The sequence below is a fragment of the Juglans microcarpa x Juglans regia genome, chromosome 8D (assembly GCF_004785595.1).
Source record: "Juglans microcarpa x Juglans regia isolate MS1-56 chromosome 8D, Jm3101_v1.0, whole genome shotgun sequence".
Classification (NCBI taxonomy): Eukaryota; Viridiplantae; Streptophyta; class Magnoliopsida; order Fagales; family Juglandaceae; genus Juglans; species Juglans microcarpa x Juglans regia.
This window is the reverse complement of record NC_054608.1, coordinates 13,753,860-13,777,931: the sequence shown is the minus strand read 5'-3', so window position 1 is coordinate 13,777,931 and position 24,072 is coordinate 13,753,860. Positions and strand designations below refer to the sequence as shown.

Genomic DNA, 24,072 nt, shown 5'->3' with positions numbered 1-24,072 from the left:
CGGTCATATATAAAATTACTCTTGCTTTAAAGTAAAAAGACGGAAAAAATAGAGAAATGAAACAAAAACCATTAGGCCTACACTGCGAGCTAAAATAGGTTAAACTTAAAAGATTGGTTAAAACTTGATAGAATCTTAGGGGTAACAATGTGGGACATGCATACATGTTGGTGGCGCCTCATGGCATTCATGTGTAATGTGGCATTCACGTGTACCACCAGCAAAACGTGACAGCCACGCATTGGCGAAACTGACAGGGACGACATGAGAGGAGGTGGTGGTGCTAATGGTGGTCTTGATCATGTACATTATTGGCAAACTGATCAGAACGATAAAGGGTAAAAACTAGGGAAAAGAAAAGGCAAAGAATGGAAAAGGAAGGAGGTTGGACTTTGAGAGACTTTTCTTTCGTGAGAGATGATAGTCATGCACTTCTCATCTTTACTAACATAGCAAGGATCTACTCCTGCTATGCTCTGTGTCTTTGGAATATCGTCAAAGCACCCTTTAGGTAAAGAATAGTCTGATGGAACATAAGGTGTGGCATCCGTCCAATTTTATGGACCTAGTACTCGAATATATGCATTTTTATTATTAATTCCGCATAAAAAGAAATATGCCTTTTATTAATATTTTTGGCCAAAAACTTCTCTTTTTAAAAGTATTCGATTTTCAATCATTTCAACAAAAAGAAAATAATATCTTCACAATTCTAATCTTTCTGACAAATGTGTATAGGTCATACTAACCTTTATGGCTAAGGCTAGTGATATAAAAGATCCTCTTAGAAGGGGCTGTTTTATTTTCAGATAAATATTTGGTCTATAAATAGATCTTACCAAAACTAAAAATAAAAGGTTTAAAAGTATGATATGCTTGATTGCAAAATTCTTTTAGTGTCAAATAAATCTGACGTATCATATTAAGTCACTTAAGTTTGTAAACATACTTATCCCAACGTGAGCAACGATCCAACACTTGAAACCATTGATACCTGACAGTCACTGGAACTTTATTGTACTAACCTATCAGAAGAATGAACTAAAAAACATGTCACTTTAGTGTCAACCTTCACCCTCTAAAAGATAGAGCGACCAAATGGAATTTCACTTTTCACCCAGAATATAGGTACAATGAATCATTGTGACCAAACACAATCAGAACTGCAAAATCACTAGTAAAATTTCCCAATTATAATACAAGTCAGAACCACAAATTCAAAATTTCTTGTAAAGGCAACAATAAACTCACCATGTAAGTGGGAAGGGATGTTGTCGGAGTGGCATAGAGATACCGGGTGCTTTGTTTGCATCCAAACAAAGCAATGAATGGAAAAAAAAAAAAAAAGAATAACGAAATGCATACAATGTGGCTAGAGAAGATTGGAGTTGTATGTTTCTAATGAGACAGACATTTGAAAATACTGCAGAATTTTGACCTCACCTCAAGGGATGACTGCCAATAATATTCTTCATCTGCTATAGCCTTTCCTTGCACTGGAATCACAAAGTTCATGTATCACGTCCACACGCAGCACTTCTACAACATGTACAACATTACAGGGCATACTTCACGGAACATTCAAGAAGTGTATGACCAAGCACAGCGTAAAGATACCAACTTCCTATTCAAAATGATACATTTCACTCGATTGCACTTTGGCGAATATTCCGCTTTTCCTCTGACCTGTGATGAAACAACTTAGCTATGGCTCTCCTCTCACAGTCCTGCATAAGGAACCAAACAAAATTGTTAGATCCACATTCGACCCCCTTTTACCTTTTCTTTTACTATGCGCACATGAATAATTCTTTCAGACAGCCATTATGGCTTCAATTCACTTCAAGGGTGATTAAATTCCATAGATTTATTAACCTTGAACATATTAAGATGAAAAGGTTTGCCAGGATTCTCCCTTCTCAACTTCTGGTATGTATAAGCAAAACTCAGTTGATCACGAGGAGTGAACCGGTCAACTTCATTGAACCAAAGGCAGGAGAACAAATTTGACATTGGAGTGTGTGCCCTAATGATAAAAGATCCTTCAGGTACATCTGTAGACATTGGCAAATTATGCTGTAAATTAAAGGAGGAAGTATATGTATCAGCAAGTTTTGGACAATTAATCTTATGAAAAAACATACTGCTAGGGAGAAGCTTGTTTGGGTCCGAGGCATTAAATCTTTTCAGTCCATCAGCCTGGTAGAATGCAAATTGTTCATCGATGATAGTATGGTTGTACTTGTTCAGTTTCTTGTTTTGCGAAACCTCTTCCCATACACAATGCCGGTCATAATGATTAGAAATTGCATATTCATAACCTTTTCGCCACAAGAAGTATTCCAAGATCAGAAGAGGGTCAAATTGGAGACGCAATTTGCTGTCCAACCAGATCGAATACCTGAAAATAGTTTAGATACAGAAGATCAGACATGAGTGCCTGGGCAATTGTACTACGTGTAAAGAGTACTCCCCACATGAGTTGAGTGTGTAATCCTGAAAAACACTATATATATATATATATATTACAGAAAATACTTATGGGTGTTTGTAGGTATTTGACTTAATAATCATACTATTAATATAAAATATTGGAGATAACTATGGGTATAATCAAAACCTTTATGCAATTAATAAGCTACACCTTTTGTTAGAATATAAGCTACATATACTAGTGTTGATTCATTCTCCAAAACTCACAGCTTATACCAGGTTAAAACTGAGGCACACTTGTAACATTTCTTCTATCGGTACACAAAAATTTTATTGATTAAATTGATAGGCATAGCACAAATGCTTGGGACATATACCAGAGCGACACCTATGTATTAGTGACCATTGATAACATTTTTTCCCATGCGCATACCCAAAATCATTCCAAGTTCAAGATTTACTAAAATATGGGAAACAAAGATTGTAAGGGATTAAGATCGTCTAGATTTCTTAGGGTAATCCACTTTGTAGATTTCTTTCAATCCAAACCATTGCATTCAAATTTAATGGTGGGCATTTCTCCACACTACATTTAACACTTGCAAACTCAAATATTTATCATTTTAATATTTACCATGTTTAGCACATTGAATTTGAATTTAAAACTAATCTATCACCCGCAGTCTGCTCAGGGTTCCAATGCTGACATGTCAAAATCTCTATCATTGGAATTGAAAGCAAGGATTGGGTTTTAAAGAAATCCATCCAGTTGATTACCCTAGGAAATCTAGAGGATCTTAATCAGATTGTATGAAAATGGACTATGAACATATTCTATATATCATATAAACTCTTAAGAAGACAAGATAATCAAGGAGAAACGAATTTCATTATGAATTTATTCCAGTACATTTCTGCATAGCAATTGAAATAAGGACCACATGATTTAAAATAATTTTAAACAGGACTCAATTTCCATCATCGTATAGTTGTCTGCAGTATGGAATAGATGTAATAATCAATATCATGTGCCATCCATGATATGTTGACACGTGTATAAAAGATACAAATGTAGATCGCCACTCACAAATTAGTACAGTAACAAGCTATAAGGACTACAGCATTTTATAATCAACTGCATCACGAAACACAACCTTCTGTAACACTTCTATTAGTATTACTAGTCGCATTCTTACCTCGCAGATGGAAATAGTCGATGAGGCAATAATTTAGGTATTTTTCCCACCCTTCGCATATCAGAATAAGGTAGATTCTTCACGACCACAACCTTCCACAAGCCAATAAAACCCATTCTATCTAGCACTAGACCTTCTGAAGCAAGTGTTTGCAAAGTAACTTCATCCATGAAAATAACAAAACATACATTTTTCCTTGACAGTCGAGTCACCTGGAATAAAGAGAAATTGAGATCATTTAAAAATCCGAACCACACTCTTGATGATAAAGATCATAGCACGGATACAAATGACACTCCGGAAAGCAATAGAATTTAAATTGACCAGATGTAGCTCAAAAATCACTGTAACCTTAGATAATTCCATCCACTTGTCTAATTCCCAGATTGTAAATTTGGAAAAAAGAAATACTTCATTTGGCCAAAATTAATGTCAACATCTGATTACTAGTTTAATATCTGAGATGCATAACAATATACCATGATTATTGTAGAAGAATGTGATTAGTTACGGAGATGTGATTTGGGAGATCTGTACTACTTTTGGTCATACTTTCCTTTATGGCTACATTGTATATAGCTGTCAATTAGGATGTAAATACTTTCCTTGTATAGTATATTAGTGGTAGATAGATGCATAGAATCCGGCAACAATGATGGATTCTCGGCAATATATAATGAACGTAAACCCTCAGTAAAGGGTATTCAGACCAATTGACAATTAGTGCACTTATAGGTTCCCTAAGGCACATGGTTTGAGTGATGATGAAATTGCACACAACCTGTGGTTCCAAGAAAAAGCATAGGCAGGTAAGAAGTCTATTTGATTTTGCACTTCCCATTGACCATACATAATGAATTTGAGGTTAGCTGCCAGCATATGTTTACTTGAGTTGATAGGAAATTGGTTTAATTATTTCATATTAACATGTGTGTGTCTCAAGAATTCTCTGATTTGCTGAACATAAAATGTTGATTTTGGCCCATGGGCATGTTTTTTACTCCGATTACTGAGTGAGTTTTTGTGTGTGATTTAAAATAATTTCCAACTTAATTTTTTAAGCGTCTCACTCTCTTTATTAGGAGTGATCCTATAAGAAAAAAGGGTGGTTAAAATCTCCTCCTCCTCCTTCTTCGCCTCTCACCAATGCTCCTCCCCAAGCCGAAAGTATTCTTGAAAGCCATGAAATTCTGTGACTAGATGATAAACCCAAACCCCAGTCTTACACCTACAAGAACCACTCAAACCCATTATGACCCTACTGCCAGCAATCAATTAACTGATCATAACCACCCTTTAAATTTAGCTAGTGCCTGAAAATTCCTGCAACTTGTACTATAAAATTTCTTCAAATGTTTACATCAAAGCCCAATTAATCCATTTCTATATCAAGCATTCAAAACTTTTCTTCTAGTAACCCTAACCCTGATGATAATAATTCTTTTAACATAGCCCACCATGCAGGCATTAGTAGACAGGTTTCCAGATATGTTCCACATCAGTTTTGCACCAGAACAGATTATCCCATCTCTCACTATATTCTCATTAAAGAAAATAAATTCTAAATTCTAAATGCTTTAGTATTTGTTTTATTGGCACCAATTATCCGGAACAAAGTCCTAACTAATCCCAGGGGTGCACAGGCCCTCAACAAGGAGTTTGCTGCAAGTGCACATTTGGTAATTCAAGGGGAAATTCCCCCAATATTATGGCCCCTGCATACCACCAAGACCAAGGGGAGGTTTGGATACAAAAAGTCAATTAATTCATCTCATCTTATCTCATATCATCTAATCTTTACAACTTTCTCAAATTCCCATAGAAAATATAATAAACAATTCAACTTTTTCAAATCTCAAAACAATAATAATATTAAAAAATAATATTCTTACAATATTTTATTCAACTTTCAACTTTCATCTCAACTCACTATCCAAACCTCCCTCAAGGCTCTTACCACTTGAGCCAACCCCTAGAGGTTAATTCTAAATGCTCTAGTATTATCACCTAGAAATACATCTTGGTAGACAAAGCAAATCATTACTATGTGTTGAATGGAACCTATACATCCAACATCCAACATTTTTAGGAGTATTTTGTCAATATTGAGTCTTTCTATATAAGTATATTACTTAGTACCATTTTCATAGGCCTTATAGACTTTAAATTGGACTCCCATTTATTGTTAGTATGAAGGATGGCCCTTTATGCTTAATGTGGTGTATTTTGAGGAAGCAGAATGCACAGATCTTTGACGAAAAGGAAGCTCAACAATCAATAGAATCTCAGATTTTGGTTCTTTCATGTGGTGTCTCCTAGATCTAAGTTTCTAACCTTGCAGAAGGTGTATTGTGGTCTAACTTTCCCTTCAACATGCATAAATCTCTAGAATAAATATTTTTCCTTGAAGAAAAATAGCAAAACATTAAGTTTTCTCACTTGAAAATAAAATAAAAATCGTGTACCGTTTTACCAGTCGGCGTCCTCAAGCGATCTGAATTTCCAAAAATGCAAGAGATCACAGCAATGTGGCATTTACTGATGTAATTTACATCATCTTCGGCCAAGTCAAATCCTGTGCTTGGGGATCCTTCGGGACCTTTAACAAAGCCACAATTTATTTTTTGATCATGTGCGAAGAATGAATTTTCCCTTTCTTCAAGGCTCTGATGTCCTGCGAACCTAGGATCCCATTGCCCTTGTCCATTGGGCTTCTCCTCTACCTCTGTGTACTGCAAGGTAAACCTAGCAAACTTTCGACTTTCTAAAGGCTCTACAAGCTGTGCAGTCGAGTTTAAGAACTTCATCTCACAAGAGCCTAAAGCAATTAAACATTACACGTTAGGAATAAAACCAGAGTATAGGGTTACCAAGTTCAGAAAAAAGTGACATGGACCCAGACCATTTGCATAAGAAGACAAAACTGTTGCCAAAATACTTACGGCGCTTTGCTTTCCTCTTTGAATCTGACCTTGTCCTTGTAGACTGTCTTCCATTGGCACGGACACGTCTAGATTTTGTTTTGACACTATCATAATTCCGCATTTCATATGAATTAGTTGACTTTTCTTCCACCTCAACCACATTCTGATTCTCGTCTCCAGCATTAAGAAGATCAGATGACTCCCTAGAGTCTCTGACATCTTCATTGTGTGAATCTGATTCATCAAAATGGTCCCCTTTCCCATGCCCGTTGTCATCATAGTCTTCATTTCTACCATCATGAAATCCAAAACCATCATCATACTCATCATCAGTATCAACCACCTCAGTCTGCCTTTTCAAATCCTCAGCATCCAATAGCTGATTTGAGTTACCATTTTCTGAAGATTTTTGCCCCACATCTTCTAAAGAAGCCTTGTATTGTGCTTCATAAACTTTCAATTCACTACGCCCAGCTTCATTGTACAATCCAACACCTCTCCGATCTGAACCATTAGTAGAATCGTCAAGAGAGGACTTCTTGTTTCCATTCTTCATTTTCACCAGAACGTCACCCTTATCAGAAGCGTTATTAGTAGCAGCCTCACTAGAATGCTCCAGAACATCCTCATTGTAATCTTCATCCCTTCTCCTATCATCTCTATCCCAATACCTCGAGTCCCGGCCATGCCCTACTGAACCCTGGCCAAACTTGAGAACTTTATACCTATTTGTCCGTGTCACATTTGTTAGGAAATCATCATTCTTCAATCCTTCATTCTCAGCATTACTTACATCTACACAAACACAAATAATCATTCAAATGCTTAGATAATAATCAGACTCCTGTAGTCAGTACATAAATCAATTATCGACCAAGGTAAAATAATCCATTTGAAAGAAAAAGCTCATACAATGACAAAATGATCCAGTGTTTTGATGTTCAGAATGGAAAAATTACTAAAAATTAGGGAGATTAAATCCATCAAACTCCATTTGATTGCTGAGAAGAAAATGTAGATGGCAAAAATAAATGAACAGAATTAGGTGCTATTTAATTATTAAATTTAGGCATTCTATTGAATACACTCTTCAATATAAAAGACAATCTCCTAGATTTTTCTCCATAATATTTGTTTTTCCTTTGTTCTTTAGCTATTTGGTAACAAAGATGGTGCAACAACCAAATCAAAGGTGGTTGTGGTGATAGTGATGACAAGAATGAGTAGCCTAGGGCCAAAAACGATAGCAGTAGGTGATGGTGGAGGAATGGTGCTGTGAAGCTGAAAATCATTCTGGCGGTGTCATGTGGGTCGGAATCAAGTTGGCAGTTATAGCGGAAGAATTTATCCTCGAGTGGGTTTGATAGTTTCGACATGGTAGCATAGACAACAGTCCTTTTGATGTGATGTGATGATTTCATTCGTTGCACAAATGATGATAAACAAAAAAGAATTTAAAAAAAAAAAAAAACACATACATTCATAGATATGCATGTCATTTCAATGAAAACTTTAAAGAACGCGAAATGGAGAATATTCAGCATTCAGCAATGAGTTTTGAGCAGCCATAGAATTTTAAATCAATTCTAATGTAAAGCTGAATTATTATGATTATCAATCACATAAGAATGTTTGGACTTGAAACTGAGAGCTTATCAAATCCACTTGAAATGAATCAGTGCTTATTTTGGTGATCAAACAGCCCCTTCATACTATAAACCTTGCATCTATTTGGTTATCAAACAACCATTTGGCCAGCACAGGTGAGATTAAATTAAAAGATGCTGGAGGCAAAGGGTTAATGAAACCCAAAACAATATCCATATGAAATTCAAATTCCAGTTTTCTTACACTGAGGCCCGGTTTGTATTCGCAAGTCATCTCAACTCATCTCACTACTATTCATTATTATTCATCAACTTTAACTCACAAATCTCACTACTATTCATAACTCATCTTACTACTATTCATAACCTATCTCAACTCATCTCAACTCATCTTCAAATCCAAACGATACCTGAAACTTCTTGGCAACCAGATAGGCATGTAGTGCAATACAGAAATAGAAACAAATGCACACAGCAGAAAGGTAGGAAAGGAATTGAGAGTACACAGTCAAGTTTCGGAGTTTCCAATCCAGCATACTAAAAATATCATCCGCCAATTAATACCAAGAAAAACAGCTGCAACTGCCAGAATGGCTGGTAAGGAATTGAGCATTGTTTGGCAGCAAGAGCAAATGTCTCGAGATAATCAATACTACAGAGAAACAACACTCAAAAAGTACACTGGAAAAAAAAAAAAAAAAAAAAAAAAAACAATGAAACCACAGTACAAAGAAGTTGCCGCCCAGTGGTCCAATTTTTCGTACACCTTTTTTCAGCCAACAAACAGATCAAACAATCCAAATCAAAATGCAAGTAAGAAAACAACATATAAACACATGAAACACACAGATCCGTTCTCATTTTCCTTTTCCTGCATTTTATCCACGGTGACCATACAAAGAAAGCGAACAAATCCGCCGTGGTTTCCCGCATATTCTCGACAGCGAAAAACCAAGAAACTGACCTCTAATGTCACTGGAAAGGTAATAGTACGCCAAGACGGTTACGACGAGCACCAGGGACAGGATCAAGATGACGGCGCCGAAGGAGATGCGTCGGCCCCAGTCGGACCGTGCCGAGCGCCGAGACCGTGACGGCTTGTGCGATTGAGCGGCGCGAATCCCGATGGAAACGTGATCAGGCGTGCCGTTGGAAGAAGAATGGTGGACGAACCTGTCCGCTCCCGATTGCAGCCTGTGCTGAGCCATTTTAGCATCGTACCATTCTCACCGCAGAGAGTGTGATGGAAGTGACACAGTTTTTTTCTTTTATAATAAATTAATAATGATGATAATATTCTGTTTCTTATTTTTTGGAAAATAATTTCAAGTAAATAAATAAGCAAGTAGAGTGCAGAGGATGCTTTGATGGATAAGCCGGCGATGGATGCCCGGCGAATTTTCACGATCGTGGATTTCTTGTACCCGACCCACGCCTGGATTTTCTAACAGCGACAGAGAAGCTGACGTTGTAATGTTTTCGATCTAGTTTCTTGTTTGCTACCTGCTTGCGCTTTTATTTTTCTTTTTTAATAAAAGAAACTCTATTGAAATTGATTTAGATATTTATGAATAAAAAATGATCAATTTAAGTTTGTTTTTTTTTTGGTAATCAAAGATTTCATTGAATCAAACAAAACAATTGTTCTTCGCCATATTATTACTATCAAGCCCAACAACTTGTGATACAAAAGGACACCCCTCCCGCCATAACTCAATATCTTCGGTCCCATGCATGTCTTGCTAAACTATGCGTAATAAGTTTCTCAATCTATTAACAAAAGAAAGCTGAATATCTCTAAATCCACCCATCAACTTTTTTATGTCTCTGAGTAAGTAGTCAAAAGCTGTTAGAAAATGAGTGGTGGCATCCTGTAAAGCATTAACCAGAACCAAGCAGTTAGATTCAAGTGTACCCGCCCCCCCCCCCCCCCCCCCCCCTCCCATCCCGCACATAATTGCAAACCTCTCAACATAGCCATTGCTTCAAAAAATTCTGAAGAGGTCACCTCCATTTCTACTTTACTGCAGGCTACAATTACACAACTATTTTCATCTCTAAGGATTACAATCCCCGCTTTCTGTTGATCAAAGAAAGTAGCCCCATCAACATTCATCTTTAAAAACCCCACTGGAGGAGGAGCCCAACAAACCACTCTTTTAACAACTCTACAACCCACATCAAAAGCTTGCACCTGCTTAAACTCATAATGCACAGCCAAAAAGTGATAAACAGCAGCTTTAACATCCAAAAGTTTGTGCTCAAACAGAAACTGATTATGTCTATACCATAAACCCCAAGCAATACAAAAAAACTTTGAGAGATCATCTATTGAGCCCTTCTCCTTGATCAATTCAACCACTTCCGAAAATGATAAATCAGGTTGAATGTCATGCAAAAAAGGCAAATATTGAGCCCAAACAGTAAAAACACACGAGCAATAGAACAACACATGTGCAACATCTTCACTAGCTTGATTACACAAAGCACAATTAGCATCCACCATCATTTTCTTTCTTCTCAAATTAAGAGCAGAAGGGAGATTTTCAAGACATGCTTTCCATCCAAAAATCTTAATCTTTTTTGAAATTTTTAGATGCCAAAAACACTTCCAAAAAGAATTAATAGATCAAAAACGCTGCTGGACGGAGGCACCTATAAAATGGGAATAACGGAGACAAATAGAGAGGTAACATGTAGGCTTTCCTCAGTTGTTAATGTGGGGATGCATACAAGGTATCAATAGAAACGTTGCCCGAATCAGCCCCATCGGCTTTCTGTCTCTCCCTCGAAATCGATTTTCTCTCTCCCTCGAAATCAATTTTCTCATACGCGTGCAACTCATACGTCGGTACCTGTGCCTACATGAGCCCTAAACGGTCCGACTTAGACAACTACGGCAAGAATTACAATGGTTACGCCAACAACATATGGAGCTTGGGGCTAACCTTGTTGAGGCTGTACTTGGTCCATTTTCCGTTCCTACCACCTGGTCAGAGACCCAACTGGGCGACCCTAATGTGCGCAATCTGTTTTGGCGAGCCACCGAGCTTACTGGAGAGTGTGTCGGAAGTGTTCCATAGCTTTATTCAGTGTTGCTTGCAGAAGGAGTCCGATTAGAGGTGGATGGTGGCACAACTTTTGACCCACTCATTTATACGTACTACAGATTCGAAATGACCTTTGTTGGATTTTGTAGATTGGAATTTGGGGCTAAGTGGATTTGAATAGCCAGCCATTTTCAGAATTTTCTCTATACATTCTTTGTTCTTGTAACTCCCAAAGAGCCTCTTTGGCTTTCAGCAGTTAAAAAAAAAATATTTGTTTTGCAGAAGATTAGTCATTTAGCCACAAATTAATTTTAAAAGTATATTTGTTCTTCAATGAGGGCTTGGTGGCTTTATTGAAAAGATGGAGATAGAGGGAAGTGAGAGACAAAGACGGAGGTATTGTCTTTCGGTTCGAGTGAGAGAGCAAAGAGAGAGGGAGCAGATTTTTAGGATAATTCCTTTCGGATGTATCTTTCAGAGATGGAGATTGAGAGAGTAGAGAGAGAGGGAGCAGATTTTTTGGATGATGCCTTCGGATGTATCTTTCGGAGATGGAGATTGAGAGAGCAGAGAGAGAGGTAGCATGGTTTTTCGTCTTCGACAGAGAGAGTGAGAAAGCAGAGAGAGAGAGGGTAGTAGAGAATCGAGAGGCAAATAGAAAGTTTGATCTGCTGTTTACGCAGGGTATAATTTATCATGTGCTCCTTACATGTCAGCGCACTACTGGTCTCTGTTATTCTCAGTTTATAGATGTCTCTTGTCTAAAGTTATTCTCTTAATAGGACTCTCCCTAGAGCTTTCCCCCCAGCTTGTCCATCTAGGTGCAAAAACAGTTTATAAGCACTTTTGACAGAGTAGTGACCATTTTTTTCTAGAAACTAAAACAAATTATCTTCCACATTTAAAGACACATTTAGTTTAAGAATCTGTGCCACAACTCTTGAATTAAAGAGAGCTCTCAATACCTCCACATTTCACCAACCTGAATCCTCATCCAATAAATCACTAACCTTCAAATTTAAATCCACACTTGGACCAGCAACTGGAAGATCCCGCACAACAACTTTAGGGATCCAAGGATCATGAAACACCCTCACCCTTCTACCATTCCCCACCCTCCAACAACACTCACTCTTGAAATAATCAAAGGCTTTAACAAAACCTTGTCAAACAAACGAAGAGTTTACACCCATCTTAGCTTCCAACAAGGGTGTGTGAGGAAAATATTTAACTTTAAACATTCTAAACATAAGAGATACCTTATTATGCATGAGTCTCCAAACCTGTTTAGCAATGAGAGCCAAATTAAAAATCCTAAGATTTTTGAATCCCATACCCCCTCTAAACTTTGAATCATACAACCTTTTTCCAGCTAACCCAATGAATCTTCTTCCCTTGACCTTTGCAGCCCCACCAAAAATTAGCCTTTAACATTTCGAATTCATGGCATAAAGATATAGGGAATAAAAAACAGCTCATAGCATACGTGGGAATGGACATAACAACAGCTTTAAGGAGGACTTTCCTACCTCCTTGATATAACAAATTACCCTTACATAATTGCAATTTTTGCCACAACCTTTGTTTAATACTATCAAAAGCAAACTCGTTGTTTTGATCTCCCCACCATAGGCGGCAATCCCAAATATTTTTCATACTGTTGAGTGTGGCTTCCCTCCCAAAGTTGCATGATTTCAGATTTTCCAGCTTCACTAACATTTTTACTAAAGACCATAGAAGTCTTTTCCTTGTTTATACACTGCCCCGAAGCTTTTTCATACTAACAAAAAAGAGAATGAATCTTTTCAATAGTACTCTTATCAGCTTTACAAAATATCATACTATCATCTGCAAACAACAAATGGTTTATTCGAGAAGCTCCCTGACATACTCTAATACCTTCCACCCCATCTCAACAATCATTTATTTTCAATAAACTGAGAAGTCCTTTCGTACATAACAAAAAAAGATAGGGAGACAAAGGATCTCCTTCCCTTAACCCTTTACTTGGAAAAAAGGTACTTGTAGGGCCACCATTGACTAGAATTGAAAATGAAACAGTTCGTACACACTTCATAATTAAGCTGATAAAACCAGAATCAAAACCCAAAATACCCATCATACTTTCTAAAAATCTCCAATCCACTTTATCATACGCCTTACTTATATCTAATTTAAGGGACATAAAACCCTTTTTCTCACTCCTCTTATGTCGCAAATAATGTAATAATTCATAGGCAATCAAAACATTATCAATAATTTATCTTCTAGGCACAAAAGTACACTGAGATTCATAAATCACATCAAGTAAGCTTGTTTTAGCCTATTAGCAATGACTTTTGAAATAATCTTATAAAACACATTACAAAGACTAATAGGTTTAAAATCTGCCACTTTAATCGGAATAGACTTCTTAGGGATTAAAGTAATAAGAGTGTGATTTAAATCCCTAGGAAACTCCTCACCACTTAAAATAGATAAAACAGCATCAGTGACAGATTTACCTAGCACTTACCAATGCTTTTGATAAAAAACTAGAGACATCCCATCTGGACCAGGGGCTTTGGAAGGATGCATTTGATTAATTGCAACCTCAACCTCTTAAGCATCATAAGGTCATGTTAAACAATCATTCATCTATCCAGTCACCTTCACTTCTACTCCAGATAAGACTTCTTCCATATCAACATTTTCGACAGTAGTAAACAAAACTTTAAAATAATCTATAATCAAATGCTCCATTGAAACCCCTTTTTCCAATTACCATACTCATCTTGAAGCTGCATAATACTGTTTTTCCTTCATCGTCCCGAAGCCTTTGAATGAAAATACTTGGAATTACAGTCGAGTATGCAAGTCTCATGCAATTTTTTTTAAAAAAAGATGAGTAAATCTGAAATTTACATAAAAAAATTATTTTTTTAATGGTAGATCTCATTTTTTTTAAAAGAAAATGCTCGAGACTTACACATTCTAAAAGTGTATTTAACATTACTCTTAATTATTTTTTACAACTATTTTATAATTTATATTAAAATTAATTTACAATTATGGAATGATTCATCTAAATTCTTAGCACCAAAAAAACCAGAAAATCAGAAAAATCTTATAAGATGAAAAAAAAAAAGGGACAACTATATATTTTAAAAAATATATATCATTATATTTATAATAAAATTAAATTTATAAAATTGTTTTAGGTTAAATACTCATTTATTCCTGAATTTACACTTTTATTTAACAATTTTGATAAAATAAAATTAATAAATAAATAAACTTCGAGAAGACATTAGTTTGATTTTTCATTTTGAATCAAAATGATCATTTTGCCTATTTGACACTAATAAACTTAGGAAAATAGTTAGTCCAAACAAATATAAAAACTTCCTAACAAATTGAGATAAGTTGTAAAACTCTTTTAATATAAAAATAATAATATTTTTTATTATAAAATATTTTTCATTGTACAGCGGAGTCAATGTATCGTATCAAGTCAATTTGCAACGTAGTTTTTATAAAGGGTGATCTTACATCCACATAAGCTTCTACCAATTTTTTTCATCGTGTAATTTTTTTTTAAATCCATTTAAATATTTTTAAAAATAAAAAATATTAAAAGAACACTTCTTGAACCATTAAATAAAAAAATTAAAAAAGTACAAAATATGTGTACAAAATTTCAGTGATTTTTAATCAAGTTAGTTGACAAAAATATGTAGGAATGATTTCAATGACAAAATTATGAAATCCAGAAATTAGAACTATAAAGGTTTCATTTGATTACGCAATTCAGATGAGATGAAATAAGATGTTTTGTTAAAAATTAAATAAAATATTGTTATAATATTTTTTTTTTAATTTTTTTATAGATTTGAAAAAATTGAATTGTTTATTATATTTTGTATAAGAGTTTGAGAAAATTATAATGATTATATTAGATGAGATGAGATACTTTAGTTTTGAGCCCAAGATATTAATACATTTTACAACTCTTTACAATTATTTTACAACTCATATTTAAGCAATCAATGAAATTATGTCACTTCATTAAAATTAAATTTTAATATTGTAAAACTACCATCCATTTAACGTAAAGTTATAAAATAGTTATAGTTATATGGCCTAATTTGGATAGCAAGATACCTCAATTTCATCTCAATATCTAAATATCATAATCACAAATATTTTTTAAATTTAAATTTTGAACTTTTACATCTAATCATCACAATTTTCTCAAACTTTCAAACAAAACACAAAAAATAATTCGATTTTCTTAAAATCTTATAAATATCTTAACTCAAATGATTTTATTACTATTTATAAAATATTTTATTATTATTTATAGATCATCTCATCTCATTTTAGTGTCTAGTTATCATTTTTCAAAATTAAAAGTCTGCAAGAACGAAAATATACGTAAAAATTAAGGTAGATTTTGAGAACACTCGAACATAACGAGACAACAAAAATTCTGACAGGAAATCTAGCTTATAGGGATTTTTAACCAAATCTGAAGACCGACTTTCCAACCCCAATTAAAAATCTGACAGGAAATCTATTTTAAAGGGGTTTTTAACTTCCTGAAATTAGGTTCAGTATGCTTCTGTCCGGATTTTCGAGTGTAGGATTCACTGCGCCTAAACTTGGTCCCATTCGCCATTTATTTTTATTTTTTTAATAAACCAGTATACTCGGTATGAATTTAACACAAAATTAGTTAGTTAAAATTAAACAATCTGAATTGTTTAATTAAATAAGTTGGATCAAGATTATCTTTGTTAGATATTACGGCATTTGGGAGGGTAAGATGAGAATTTTTTATTTTAGATAAAAGTTTAAAATATTATTTTTTAATATTATTACTGTTTTGAAATTTGAAAATGTTGAATTGAGATTTGAAAAGTTGAATTGTTTATTATATTTTATATGTGAATTTGAAAAATGTGTAATGATGTGATGAGATGAGATAATAATTTTATGTTTTATCTCACCCCCCCCCCCCCGAAAAAGGTGTAATGATGTGATGAGATGAGATAATAATTTTATGTTTTATCTCACCCCCCTCCCCAAACCAATTGAGCTCATTATCTAAAATAAAAGGACAAAATAAGACAAGTAAGAGATAAAACTAAACATTGTTGACTGTCGTACAAAAATATTAAAGTGATATAAAGCAAGTAGGACTTAAGTACTCTAGAGAATGATGAATGCCCCTATAAAGAAAAAAAAAAAATGAGGATGTTTGCAAACGTGGAGCTTGGAATCTACGCGCTCTAGGGATTCTATCTTTCTCTTCATATTTCTACAAGGATGGCATCTTGTCCAACCTTTCATCAACCCTATTTTCTCAATTGTGTTGAAAGCTATTTGAGGTCATGAGAAACATAAAATCACCAAACATGGTAGATTTTCCCTTAAACAACTCGTAAAGGTAAGACTTTATACCAAATTATGTAAATGTCTGTGTCTCTCTATTTATTTACATTTATTTTATATACTTTATTTACTATTTAAGTCACGGGCAAGCATCCAAGCACCAAATCAACACCCATGTACCATCTTGGGCCATTCGACTGGATTGTTGGGCTTCGATCCCCAAAAAATCGCATTAATCTTAGGCCTTGTCCGTGGAAACAATTTGCCGCTCTCCAAACAAAAGAAAGGTAACATGACCCAACAAAAGCTAGTTCTCTACAAATGAGGCATTGTACTCAACGGATGATTACAATGAGAAAGAATGAATATAGTTCTAGATTAAAAGAAGGAGCAGTCTAGTTAAACCACGATAAAACATCTACAAAGATAAGTCTCTTGTCACTTTCTTCAAATACAACATGTTTATTTTATGATTTAAAGTTTGAAGCGGCAAGCACATGCATTGCACAATATAGGCAATGCACATCCATGCACACAGCGTGCAAGGGCGAGCATTAAAGCTCACCCTAAGCAAAACACATTGAGGGTCGAGCACTTAGTCCACATGTGCACTAAAGCTCCAGCTTGTAATCAAGCTCACCCCGAGCAACAAATGGGCGAGCTCCATAGCTCGCCCCAAGCAACGTGAATGGTGAGCACTTAGCTCGCTCGCTACCAATGAAGCTCACCCCGAGCAAAGAGTGTGGTGGGCATGCAACCTACATGCATCACGGGCTAGCTTCATTGCTTGCCCCCAAGCAACCAATGTGGCAAGCACTCACCCTGCTTGCATCACGAGCAAGAAATGAAGCTCGCCTCGAGCAACCATCTTAGTGTCATTCAACCTCCTGCATCATGGGTAAGCAATGAAGCTCACCCTGAGCAACTAGCATGGTAGTCATTCGGCCGGCCTTCCCCATATCACAAACAAGTAATGAAATGCGCCCCAAGCAACCAGCCTGGCAGTCATTCAGCCTTCTTGCAAAATGGGCAAGCAGTGATACTTGCTCTAAGGAATGCGCTTGGCAGCCACTTAGTCCTCCGTGCATGGAGCATGAAGGGCAAACAATGAAGCTCACCCCTAATCAATAACTGTGAAGCCCCCATTCCCCGCTTGGGATCAAATAGAAACTTAGAGTATTGGGACATGCAACACAAGGTTACATACTCTCGTTCGTGACAGTTAATATGAAATGCATCCTAATATGCAACTAGCAGTATGTAATAATCGCAGTGGAAATAAAATGTTAAGGTGAAAAAAATATGCCAGAATAATTAAAACATCCCAACTTCATTAGATAATCATCATGTTCAAAATACTAAAGTAGCATAGACTTATATACAAAGTCATATCATTCTCTTCATGCGATCTAAAGTATAAAGGACTTGGGCTATGAACATCAAAATTAAGTCCAACTTTCTCTCCAAATCCGGCTCCTCCTCAATCATGCAAATCCAGTGCTCCATCAATCTCGTCTTGGTCGATCCCTGACACAACTTCTATTATTCTGAGTGGTCCTACAAAAGGGTGAGATTTACTCGAAATCTCAGTGAGTTAAATAATTAACTGACACAAAGATAAATCAATCATGAAAAATGATAAATATGCAATGTATGAGATGCAGGAAATCAATATGCATGTCTCCCATCTAGATTCCTCAACATTTTTTAAAAAATATGGAGACACGGGTTTTTACTTAGCAAGTAATTTCGTCATCATTTTTGAAAAGATATAACTTCTTCATAAAAATTTCATCATAAACATTCATCATCATGGACTTATATCATTATCTTAATTAATAACATAACGTGTGGTAATGTCACAGTTCCTCATATGCACTGTGAGTACCTGTCGATGACTGTAGTATAACTTACGTTGAAATTATGTTGTCTATAGACTTGTTCTCAATGTATTGGTATATAAAATAACATCATAAAAATTATAACGTGTACACCCACCAGTGTTAGATTTCATAACATGTTGACTTCGCTTCGGCGTTCTTTAAAAAGAACCCATTCGAAGCCTGTTGACTGATCTTCGTCAACCTAGGGGTTACCACTCCATTATTAAACACTCTAGAGTGGACAGAGGAATTTCACCAGGATAATTCCCCATCTTAGCTTTTGGGGTCGTGACAAAATGATTTTCATGCTATGTTTTAAAAAAAAAATATTTTTCATGACATTTACAAATGTAGTAAATTTCACGCAAAAAATAACTTTTATAAATGTAATATGCAAAAATGGTGAAAATGTCATATATTATGTAAGTATGCACTCAATGTGTCATTTCACATGATAATTTATGCTCAAAATGATAATTGAAGAATAAATGAAGCATTTATCAATGATTCATAAGAAATTTATCAAGATGTAAGTTAGAGGTCAACTTATAAACTTCCGGGAAAATTCAAAATTAGCACCGTAGCTGCGTAAATCATGTGTGTACTAAGTTAGGGTTAATACTCTTATGGATAGATTCAAAATCAAAAACTTCAAAAATTGAGTATTTACAAAAATATCCCAAGACTTTCAAAAATTGTCATTTAGGCCCTAAATTTTTACTGATTGCAAATGAACTCCAAATTTAATCAAATTTTATGGACTTCATATTTTTGGTATTCTAAAACTATCTATGGCCTTTAATTTTAAAATTTCTAAGTGAAACTTGTCCAATTAGTCCCAACTCGTGGCATGCATCCTAACTGATGCCTATATGTATTTTCAACTATTGATCCCTATGAATGCATGCATATGTGATTTTATTTAATCACTAATGATCACTAACATCTTTAGGGACATTATTAAGTCTAATCCTTGAGTATTCAAGTTCATTCCGACACTTAATCAAAGCTAAGAAATCCTTAATCACCAAATATGCTTAAAACTGATTCATGCTTGATAATCAAAACAAGATAGATTTAAAACCTATCATGGCATGCTTCTAATCACAAATTTAACCTTCCGTAATCATGTTAGGAAAATTTCAGATCATATCAAATCATGCTTAGGACATGTCATAGCTAAATTTTCAATTAAAAACATTCAATCATTCAAACCTTCCTTTAATTGACCCGGTTTTGCATTAAGCATCATAACCTTCTCAAAACTCAACCAAATTTTGTACCAACACTTAGAAACAAAGATTGACATGCTAGGTAAGATCAAAAGGAAGAAAACTTACAAATTTTGTGGTCTTCCAAGCTCTCTAGACTACCTTACACAAGAACACTCAAGAACTCACTAAAACTCACTCGGTTTGCACTCTTTTGATCTCTAAGAGGGAGAAATGCTCTCAAGGCTCAAAAGGATGCTTGGAGCTGTGGTGTGGGTGAAATGAGAATGGGAGGGAAGTATTTATAGGTGGCCAAGGGGTGAGAGGCATTGGCTTGGGTGCTTGGTGATTGGGAGAAGTGAGAGGTGCTCAAATCTGGAAAAGTTCCAAATTTGCTTGCATGAGCTTAGGTCACCTGTACAGAATGAAATAGTGCCCTAAACCACCATCATTTCCTCTCCACAGTAGTTACAAGGATCCTGTAGATGAATCCAGGTCGTGGGGCATCATTTGGGTGGCAGAAGATTCCTCAAACCACCCTTGAAAACAGGTGGATGAAGGTGGTTTTGTGGAGGCAGAAAATCAGTTCGGTTTTGGATGTTTTTAGGTAGCAAAAATGAGTCAAAATCCTTCATGATGGTCATGGGACTTCTTTTTGATTGGGTGGAGAAGGAGGTGGCATGGGGTGGTGGTGCAAACCATGGCAGGAGGCTGGTTCAAATCCAATCCAAATGGTTCCTACGCAAACTAGACCAAGGTGCACCCGATTTGGTTCTTTGAGTTGGTTGATGCAACCAATTTCGTCCAAGGCTCAAACTGAGTTTGGGAGGGTCTCATGAGTTGTTTAAGGACCATATTACCCTTGAGGAAAAACCACAAAAATATTGAGCCTAAGGGCAAAACAGTCCAAGCATTACAGAGGGCAATGCACAAAACCGATTGAAGCATGGTTTGGACTTGTTATGTCATTTTTCTTAATGACATGTGGAATGATGTAACTAGGGTATTAACATGTTCTAATCATGGTTTAACGGAGTATTAATTAAAAAAAATTGAATTAAAAAGTTTAAAAAAAGATTAAGCATGATTAAGTTTCAAAGCATAGCTTAAAGTACACTAACCTCAAGTATGATGGTTAATAGCCTTAACCAATTTTCAAAACTTAATTTGGGTACTTTGAGTGTGATTTGGGCTTAAGAAAATCAATGGTATGATGTATTGGGTTTTTGGTCTTTGAATGGTAAAATGAGTCCAAACATGGCTTTGGGCCATAGGGGCTTGAAAATGGCCAAGGGTTCCAATCTACACCAAAGACCTTATACCTTCCTATACTTAGGCCAAAACTAGCATTGATTTCCTAAGGGCTTGGTTCAAGGTTTTCTTGGGTTAGGCCTATGAATGTATTTGGGCCCTAAAAAGCCTTACCAAAATTACTAATGAGCTTATCTCTCTAATCCTTAACTCATTAACACTAAGTACCAACATTAATGCTAATCTTACTATCAACCTTAATGAAATTGATTAACCCATAATTAAAAACCTAATATAGAGTACTTAAGGGTTAATCAATGATTAATTAAGCAGGGTGTTACAAGTACTTAGCCCACTTGAGCATGGATCATCAAGGACGAGCAATAAAGTTGCCTCGAGCAACGAGCAAGGTGCATAGCTTGCTCGAGCATGGAGCATCAAGAGCGAGCAATGAAGCTTGCCCCAAGCAACAAGCACAGTGGGCACTAAAGCTTGCACCAGCCTAGAGCATCATGGACTGAGCTTTTAAGCTTGCTTGCAGTAGCTACATGCCCTGATTTGCTTTTCTCAAACTTACTATTTAAATATTATTTATGCTAACAAATTTGAGTTTGGATGTTCTCCCTATAAAGTTCCTCAAAACTCTACAAGGCTCTAAAGAGAATGGGCAAACGAGAACAAGGAGATAAAAAGTTGATAGACAACGCACTTTGGTTGCCAGTCCTAATCAACAACACTTAGACGTCATGGGCTCAACCATGAGTCCCGGCACATATAAGAGAAACAAAGAGAATACACAAGTGGAACAAATCACAACAAAGATAACTTAGTGGCAAACAATCTTCGTCAAGCAAAAATTGAAAGTAATAGCTACATGGCCAGTGTTTGCTTCTCTCAAACTCACTATTTGAAATTTATTTTCATTTAAAAACTTCATTTTTTGAAAATTTTCCTTTAAAACGCCTCAAATATCAATGGGATTCCCTAGGAGCAAATAAGTAGGAACATGAAGATGGATAAGAAACATTGTTCTATGGTCTTAATCAAAACAAGTTCGAGCAATTTAGATATCAAACAAGAGTCATAGGACGAATAAACGAAACAAAGAGTATGCACAAGCAGAGCACTATGCCCATTACTCTCAATCAATGGCAATTAGCCCCCACATACATAAAGCTTAGAAGCTAGGCCACCTGACTTGGAGCACCAACTGCGGGGTCACCCTCAAGTGTCACTTAGGCACCTAAGCTCTCTATCTTCACTAAAACAGACTGCCTTAAAATGCTTATTTGGGTGTCGAATCTTCATTATCACGAACTAAGGTTGCCCTTGAGCCGTTGCCACGCTCTAATTTATTATATTTTGGTTTTATGATATTTCAATTTTTTTGTTTTTTTCATTTAATACAATTTTAAAGATATTTATGAATTTTATATTCTAAATTATTTTGATATTTTTATTATTTTTTAGCCATGCATCATGAGTCAACATGGCATGTCACATCAGTCTTTTGTTAGATAATTGGATATAACGTTCTTATAGAAAAAATTACCAATTTAATTATCGAAATAATAAAATGGAAACTTGAGAAGTGTAAGATAATAGTCTAATTAGTTGGTAAATTGGAAACCGTTTATGTTATATATTGTCACTTTAGTATTATTTTTGTATTGAATTTATGGATCCTGACATATAAGATATGAGTGTTTGGAAACAAGAGAAATAGGGGTGAAAATATATAACACAAGCCAGAAATTTAACATAAAAACGTCACGAGATAAATAGGTTTGGGTCAAAATATGTTAACTCAATACGACACGATTAATAAATCAATTAATTGCGGGTTAATTTTTCCTAATCTGATCTTTGGATATCTAGATATGTTTCCTAATTAAGGATTTATGGGAAAGGATGGGAAGATCTCCTTTGACAACTCCGAATAGATGATTTGTCCTTGTTTCTGATGCAGATCACAATCGAATCCTACAAATCCACCATTTGAATTATAAAGCAGCTATTTTGGAGGGGTCTATTCCTTGGCTTGGCTGAACATGGGTCAGAGTCTAATTTATTGGACCTATTGCCCGTTTATCTATCATTTTTATGCACTGTGATTTTGTAATGAGATTTTTATTTGGGTCGCCCACCCCTCACCTCTTATATTCTCCTTTTCAATTTCACTGCAAGTTTGATTAGAAAAAATTAATTTATTAATTCTTGTGATTGGAAGATTTGTCAAATTAATCTATTTATAAGAATTTGGTAGTACATCGTTAGACATACTAAATGATATGCTATATTTCATCCCATTTGTATGGGATTTTTTCCCCCTCTATCTTAGCAGGCCTGATAAGGGCAACTAAGAAAACAATAAGCGAATGTTCAATCTAGAACAAATAGACTCTTTGGCCTAGCCAACCGATAGATCCATCTGGACGCAACCTCCATGAGGGAGCATACTACAGGAGATGAGACTCGCCGACCTGGAGACCTCTCGAACAGGGTCCAGCCCTTGAGTATCTGTCCACATAAATGGATAGGAAGTAGAGGGGACTCTCGATCCTCTGACAATGAGACATCAACGGACCACAAAGGGCGTCAGCAGGGTAAGGCAAATCAAGAAATTATGCCGCATTAATGGCACTACTACCTGAGTTACACGCCACATCAACGAAGTCGTTGTGGTGAGATGTCGCATTAAAGGACTCTGACAAAAGGAATAATAAAAGGACATGGACTCCATGGGGCAGACACGATCTGTCCCCCATACTAAATGGCAACTCCCAGGTACGAAAAATCTCTTTTTCTGATCCTTAGCCTCTTTCACTTATTTACAAATTTTCAAAAGACGATACTAATTTTGACATCGGAGACTCCCCTGCCCTAAGGCCACCCTCCCAAACTACATTCTTCTCTATTTTCGCTGACCTAGTTCTAAAGACCTGAGTTACTGGAACCTGGTTCAAAGGCGTACGAAACACTAAGTTAACACCATTTATAAAAAAAAAAAAAAAAAAAAAAATTAACTACGCTAAAAAGAAACTGAAGACTAAAAATAAGTCTATTTTTCTATTTTAAAAAATGAAAATATCATTTTATTTTAAAAATATATAAAAAAAAAAGAAACCAAAGGACATGAAC

The 24,072-nt window shown here is 35.6% G+C and overlaps 1 protein-coding gene across 1 annotated transcript; it reads right to left on the bottom strand.

Annotated features, from left to right (window-relative positions):
- Positions 1-1,092: 1,092 nt before the first annotated feature.
- On the bottom strand, positions 1,093-9,627 carry LOC121242893. Its single transcript, XM_041140897.1, has 7 exons — positions 9,125-9,627; positions 6,572-7,348; positions 6,095-6,447; positions 3,630-3,841; positions 2,145-2,401; positions 1,876-2,054; positions 1,093-1,727 (listed from the first exon to the last, which is right to left on the bottom strand). Exons 1-7 carry the CDS (start codon positions 9,366-9,368, stop codon positions 1,644-1,646), a joined length of 2,106 nt encoding a protein of 701 aa, XP_040996831.1. The 5' UTR covers positions 9,369-9,627; the 3' UTR covers positions 1,093-1,643.
- Between the last annotated feature and the right edge of the window lie 14,445 nt (positions 9,628-24,072).